This window comes from Schistosoma mansoni, assembly GCF_000237925.1.
Source record: "Schistosoma mansoni, WGS project CABG00000000 data, chromosome 1 unplaced supercontig 0034, strain Puerto Rico, whole genome shotgun sequence".
NCBI classification, from domain to species: domain Eukaryota; kingdom Metazoa; phylum Platyhelminthes; class Trematoda; order Strigeidida; family Schistosomatidae; genus Schistosoma; species Schistosoma mansoni.
In genome coordinates this window covers 1,010,193-1,017,568 of record NW_017385988.1, presented here as the reverse complement: position 1 = coordinate 1,017,568, position 7,376 = coordinate 1,010,193, and the positions used below count along the sequence as shown (strand labels likewise).

General features: G+C 42.0%; 2 protein-coding genes and 1 non-coding gene across 3 annotated transcripts; 2 read left to right on the top strand and 1 right to left on the bottom strand.

Annotated features, from left to right (window-relative positions):
- Positions 1-2,524: 2,524 nt before the first annotated feature.
- Positions 2,525-2,676, top strand: Smp_184380 (hypothetical protein; the record flags this gene model as incomplete). Its single annotated transcript, XM_018791875.1, has 1 exon — positions 2,525-2,676. A coding segment is annotated over one exon (152 nt), but the record flags the coding sequence as incomplete, so codon positions are not given.
- A 1,467-nt stretch (positions 2,677-4,143) lies between these two features.
- Positions 4,144-4,367, top strand: Smp_182410 (hypothetical protein; the record flags this gene model as incomplete). The annotated part of the gene is made up of 2 exons (XM_018791874.1): positions 4,144-4,295; positions 4,358-4,367. The coding sequence occupies 2 exons, from the start codon at positions 4,144-4,146 to the stop codon at positions 4,365-4,367; spliced, it is 162 nt and encodes a 53-aa protein (XP_018644981.1).
- A 1,631-nt stretch (positions 4,368-5,998) lies between these two features.
- Smp_tRNA_00816_Thr_AGT.1.1 lies at positions 5,999-6,070 on the bottom strand. Its single transcript has one exon. It is a non-coding gene (tRNA).
- Positions 6,071-7,376: the final 1,306 nt, after the last annotated feature.

The following is a 7,376-nucleotide window of genomic DNA, read 5'->3' as shown; positions in this document are numbered from 1 at the left end:
GGCGCGAGACTGGTAGGTCCTGACTTCGAATCTCATGAGGCGGGATCGTGGATGCGCACTGTTGAGGAGTCCCGCAATGTGACGAAACAGCTAGCCAGTGCTTCCAGGTTTTCCATGATGGTCTAGCTTCAATTGACTCATGAGTTCAACTATGGAAATACTGATATATCCACTAAACCCCTTCTCAAAAATAAATATTTTCATATCCATTTTGTTTAAATTCATTGAATAACAAAACAGAAATAATTAATAATTCGTCTCACCAAATCTTTCTCACTTGTATTCTGATTAGATTGTACACATCTAGTCGCTGTAAATGATTCATTTTCATCAACTGAATTCACAGAAAGACATGTAAGATCTAACTGAGGAACAGGATAGATCGGATCAGCAACAAATTTGTTTCCAATCTGAGAATTTCTTTAACGAGTAAAAGAAGGAAAATTGAAAAAAAATATATCACAGAGAAAAAAACTGAGCACTCAGTTTGAAAAAATATGTAAAAACGTCTATCTGTATATCTCAAAAACTGAGGGGAAAGAATATGGGTTTCAAAAAAAAGTAAAGTGACAGAATGGGACATTAAGAATAAAACATAAAACGGAACAAAAGCAAAAAAAAATCAAAACTTCGAATGAAACCAATATATAAAGAAAAAGCACTGTAATGACAAAAAAAGTCCAATCGAAGCATAAAGGTAAAGGTAATATGGTTATTTATTCCCCAAAGAAGTGGCACACACGGTGTAACGAAATCTCAGAAATTATAATTTTTCAAAAAATTGGGAGATCACAAATATATAACTGATATTTAACAATATACGCAATATATCATTAATTAAAAAATCATCGAATCAAAAATTAGAAATCATAAATACGAAAAGGTAAACAATGAGGGAAAAAAAAACAAAAGGAAAAATCGACAGGATATATAACATCATCAGCTCCAGTGTTCCAATTCATTGATCGTCTTGTAAGTGGTTTAGTTGACTGGAGTCGATGTCTACTTGTATGTGAAGTTGTGAGTTTGGAGTTGAAGACGGACGAGTGTGTTTCGTCACGGTTGGTGATCAGTGGTGCTAGTTAGTAAAAGTCACACCACTTGAACATGATCCCAGTTCAAAGTGAGTGCGAACGCACTGCCTCCAGGGAGAATTGAACTCCCGACCCCTGGTTTACTAGACCAGTGCTCTAACCACTGAGCTATGGAGGCGCGGCAATGTGCCAACGACACCAACCTCAACACAACACAACTCACTAACATACTACACCAACCATCAACACACACACACACACAATCACACACTATCAACTCAAAACAAACACAAACAATACACGTCCTACAACTGACTCCGTCCACTCTTCCAAACATCACATTCATGCATCAACAACAAACACCAACATCACCGATTAGACTACCACATAACTAGTACGACACCTGAAAATCACACATATTATCAAATAACATCAACCTATTCCCACTTACTACAGACATCTCCGAATCACACAAACCCATTCATTATCATTAGTATTATTATCATCAACAAACACCTTAACAATTCGCTCCATGCTTGATCAATCACTCGAAATCCATTCTGCACATTTATATATCTATATCTATGTAGATGGAAATATCTACACATATAGTTATTCGTAAATATATATAAATATATACTGGGGCACTACTTCAATCATTTCACTACGATCTCTCACTGTTCTGATTAGCAGCAGTGACAGTAGGATAATAACAATCCTCAAATCCCTTGTTCTATAGACACGAGCGAATTCGGAACGAAATGCGTCACAATGAGCTCGCCAATTCATAGACAGACTGATATCTCAGCATCGTCACGTGTGGCGTAATTCCACAACAAGTTGTCATGCTGAAACACAAGCCAACCTGAAACAGCTGCTCACATGACTAGCTCGTATTAGCGCATACATTCCACACACTCACCTGAAGCCCTAATCCTACCAGACACGGAAGATCACTGACGAATGTCTCATGCCGATCAGGTGACGACGTGGTGGCAATCCATGGAGAAGCCCGTGACGACTGATGTTCACTTCTTCCGTGCTCTATGCAAACCGTCTAAACTCTGGCTTACCAACAAGTCTCATCAAAGCCTATCTTTACATATTCCTGTTGTGTCGTGTGTGTCTGAGAATATCTGTCAAATGTTTGTGTAGACGAACTGGTGTGGGGAGAGCGAAAATCGCATCACCACGCCCACCAACCGACCGAATACTCAGCTCCACTATCCACTCTTCAACAGGTCGATACCTTACCCCTAACAAAAGTGTTGCCGAAATACACAAACAGTCGCACAATTCTGTGGAGATAATATTCTCACTTGATATGCTCCAAGTGCATCGGAGTCGAGTGAAAAACAGGTTTCCGATGACTCGCTCGTCTCTCGGTGCATCGCTCAACATTCAATGCTTCTGGTTGAGTGAGTTCGTGTTAAAGTTAACCAGAGGCGAGCTCCTCAATTATTTCCACTGAGTTCAACTGACGACAGGGTATGACAGTGCTGTTGACAGGTGGATATATAATATCATCAGCTCCAGTGTTCCAATTCATTGATCGTCTTGTAAGTGGTTTAGTTGACTGGAGTCGATGTCTACTTGTATGTGAAGTTGTGAGTTTGGAGTTGAAGACGGACGAGTGTGTTTCGTCACGGTTGGTGATCAGTGGTGCTAGTTAGTAAAAGTCACACCACTTGAACATGATCCCAGTTCAAAGTGAGTGCGAACGCACTGCCTCCAGGGAGAATTGAACTCCCGACCCCTGGTTTACTAGACCAGTGCTCTAACCACTGAGCTATGGAGGCGCGGCAATGTGCCAACGACACCAACCTCAACACAACACAACTCACTAACATACTACACCAACCATCAACACACACACACACAATCACACACTATCAACTCAAAACAAACACAAACAATACACGTCCTACAACTGACTCCGTCCACTCTTCCAAACATCACATTCATGCATCAACAACAAACACCAACATCACCGATTAGACTACCATATAACTAGTACGACACCTGAAAATCACACATATTATCAAATAACATCAACCTATTCCCACTTACTACAGACATCTCCGAATCACACAAACCCATTCATTATCATTAGTATTATTATCATCAACAAACACCTTAACAATTCGCTCCATGCTTGATCAATCACTCGAAATCCATTCTGCACATTTATATATCTATATCTATGTAGATGGAAATATCTACACATATAGTTATTCGTAAATATATATAAATATATACTGGGGCACTACTTCAATCATTTCACTACGATCTCTCACTGTTCTGATTAGCAGCAGTGACAGTAGGATAATAACAATCCTCAAATCCCTTGTTCTATAGACACGAGCGAATTCGGAACGAAATGCGTCACAATGAGCTCGCCAATTCATAGACAGACTGATATCTCAGCATCGTCACGTGTGGCGTAATTCCACAACAAGTTGTCATGCTGAAACACAAGCCAACCTGAAACAGCTGCTCACATGACTAGCTCGTATTAGCTCATACATTCCACACACTCACCTGAAGCCCTAATCCTACCAGACACGGAAGATCACTGACGAATGTCTCATGCCGATCAGGTGACGACGTGGTGGCAATCCATGGAGAAGCCCGTGACGACTGATGTTCACTTCTTCCGTGCTCTATGCAAACCGTCTAAACTCTGGCTTACCAACAAGTCTCATCAAAGCCTATCTTTACATATTCCTGTTGTGTCGTGTGTGTCTGAGAATATCTGTCAAATGTTTGTGTAGACGAACTGGTGTGGGGAGAGCGAAAATCGCATCACCACGCCCACCAACCGACCGAATACTCAGCTCCACTATCCACTCTTCAACAGGTCGATACCTTACCCCTAACAAAAGTGTTGCCGAAATACACAAACAGTCGCACAATTCTGTGGAGATAATATTCTCACTTGATATGCTCCAAGTGCATCGGAGTCGAGTGAAAAACAGGTTTCCGATGACTCGTTCGTCTCTCGGTGCATCGCTCAACATTCAATGCTTCTGGTTGAGTGAGTTCGTGTTAAAGTTAACCAGAGGCGAGCTCCTCAATTATTTCCACTGAGTTCAACTGACGACAGGGTATGACAGTGCTGTTGACAGGTGGATATATAATATCATCAGCTCCAGTGTTCCAATTCATTGATCGTCTTGTAAGTGGTTTAGTTGACTGGAGTCGATGTCTACTTGTATGTGAAGTTGTGAGTTTGGAGTTGAAGACGGACGAGTGTGTTTCGTCACGGTTGGTGATCAGTGGTGCTAGTTAGTAAAAGTCACACCACTTGAACATGATCCCAGTTCAAAGTGAGTGCGAACGCACTGCCTCCAGGGAGAATTGAACTCCCGACCCCTGGTTTACTAGACCAGTGCTCTAACCACTGAGCTATGGAGGCGCGGCAATGTGCCAACGACACCAACCTCAACACAACACAACTCACTAACATACTACACCAACCATCAACACACACACACACAATCACACACTATCAACTCAAAACAAACACAAACAATACACGTCCTACAACTGACTCCGTCCACTCTTCCAAACATCACATTCATGCATCAACAACAAACACCAACATCACCGATTAGACTACCACATAACTAGTACGACACCTGAAAATCACACATATTATCAAATAACATCAACCTATTCCCACTTACTACAGACATCTCCGAATCACACAAACCCATTCATTATCATTAGTATTATTATCATCAACAAACACCTTAACAATTCGCTCCATGCTTGATCAATCACTCGAAATCCATTCTGCACATTTATATATCTATATCTATGTAGATGGAAATATCTACACATATAGTTATTCGTAAATATATATAAATATATACTGGGGCACTACTTCAATCATTTCACTACGATCTCTCACTGTTCTGATTAGCAGCAGTGACAGTAGGATAATAACAATCCTCAAATCCCTTGTTCTATAGACACGAGCGAATTCGGAACGAAATGCGTCACAATGAGCTCGCCAATTCATAGACAGACTGATATCTCAGCATCGTCACGTGTGGCGTAATTCCACAACAAGTTGTCATGCTGAAACACAAGCCAACCTGAAACAGCTGCTCACATGACTAGCTCGTATTAGCGCATACATTCCACACACTCACCTGAAGCCCTAATCCTACCAGACACGGAAGATCACTGACGAATGTCTCATGCCGATCAGGTGACGACGTGGTGGCAATCCATGGAGAAGCCCGTGACGACTGATGTTCACTTCTTCCGTGCTCTATGCAAACCGTCTAAACTCTGGCTTACCAACAAGTCTCATCAAAGCCTATCTTTACATATTCCTGTTGTGTCGTGTGTGTCTGAGAATATCTGTCAAATGTTTGTGTAGACGAACTGGTGTGGGGAGAGCGAAAATCGCATCACCACGCCCACCAACCGACCGAATACTCAGCTCCACTATCCACTCTTCAACAGGTCGATACCTTACCCCTAACAAAAGTGTTGCCGAAATACACAAACAGTCGCACAATTCTGTGGAGATAATATTCTCACTTGATATGCTCCAAGTGCATCGGAGTCGAGTGAAAAACAGGTTTCCGATGACTCGCTCGTCTCTCGGTGCATCGCTCAACATTCAATGCTTCTGGTTGAGTGAGTTCGTGTTAAAGTTAACCAGAGGCGAGCTCCTCAATTATTTCCACTGAGTTCAACTGACGACAGGGTATGACAGTGCTGTTGACAGGTGGATATATAATATCATCAGCTCCAGTGTTCCAATTCATTGATCGTCTTGTAAGTGGTTTAGTTGACTGGAGTCGATGTCTACTTGTATGTGAAGTTGTGAGTTTGGAGTTGAAGACGGACGAGTGTGTTTCGTCACGGTTGGTGATCAGTGGTGCTAGTTAGTAAAAGTCACACCACTTGAACATGATCCCAGTTCAAAGTGAGTGCGAACGCACTGCCTCCAGGGAGAATTGAACTCCCGACCCCTGGTTTACTAGACCAGTGCTCTAACCACTGAGCTATGGAGGCGCGGCAATGTGCCAACGACACCAACCTCAACACAACACAACTCACTAACATACTACACCAACCATCAACACACACACACACACACAATCACACACTATCAACTCAAAACAAACACAAACAATACACGTCCTACAACTGACTCCGTCCACTCTTCCAAACATCACATTCATGCATCAACAACAAACACCAACATCACCGATTAGACTACCACATAACTAGTACGACACCTGAAAATCACACATATTATCAAATAACATCAACCTATTCCCACTTACTACAGACATCTCCGAATCACACAAACCCATTCATTATCATTAGTATTATTATCATCAACAAACACCTTAACAATTCGCTCCATGCTTGATCAATCACTCGAAATCCATTCTGCACATTTATATATCTATATCTATGTAGATGGAAATATCTACACATATAGTTATTCGTAAATATATATAAATATATACTGGGGCACTACTTCAATCATTTCACTACGATCTCTCACTGTTCTGATTAGCAGCAGTGACAGTAGGATAATAACAATCCTCAAATTCCTTGTTCTATAGACACGAGCGAATTCGGAACGAAATGCGTCACAATGAGCTCGCCAATTCATAGACAGACTGATATCTCAGCATCGTCACGTGTGGCGTAATTCCACAACAAGTTGTCATGCTGAAACACAAGCCAACCTGAAACAGCTGCTCACATGACTAGCTCGTATTAGCGCATACATTCCACACACTCACCTGAAGCCCTAATCCTACCAGACACGGAAGATCACTGACGAATGTCTCATGCCGATCAGGTGACGACGTGGTGGCAATCCATGGAGAAGCCCGTGACGACTGATGTTCACTTCTTCCGTGCTCTATGCAAACCGTCTAAACTCTGGTTTACCAACAAGTCTCATCAAAGCCTATCTTTACATATTCCTGTTGTGTCGTGTGTGTCTGAGAATATCTGTCAAATGTTTGTGTAGACGAACTGGTGTGGGGAGAGCGAAAATCGCATCACCACGCCCACCAACCGACCGAATACTCAGCTCCACTATCCACTCTTCAACAGGTCGATACCTTACCCCTAACAAAAGTGTTGCCGAAATACACAAACAGCCGCACAATTCTGTGGAGATAATATTCTCACTTGATATGCTCCAAGTGCATCGGAGTCGAGTGAAAAACAGGTTTCCGATGACTCGCTCGTCTCTCGGTGCATCGCTCAACATTCAATGCTTCTGGTTGAGTGAGTTCGTGTTAAAGTTAACCAGAGGCGAGCTCCTCAATTATTTCCACTGAGTTCAACTGA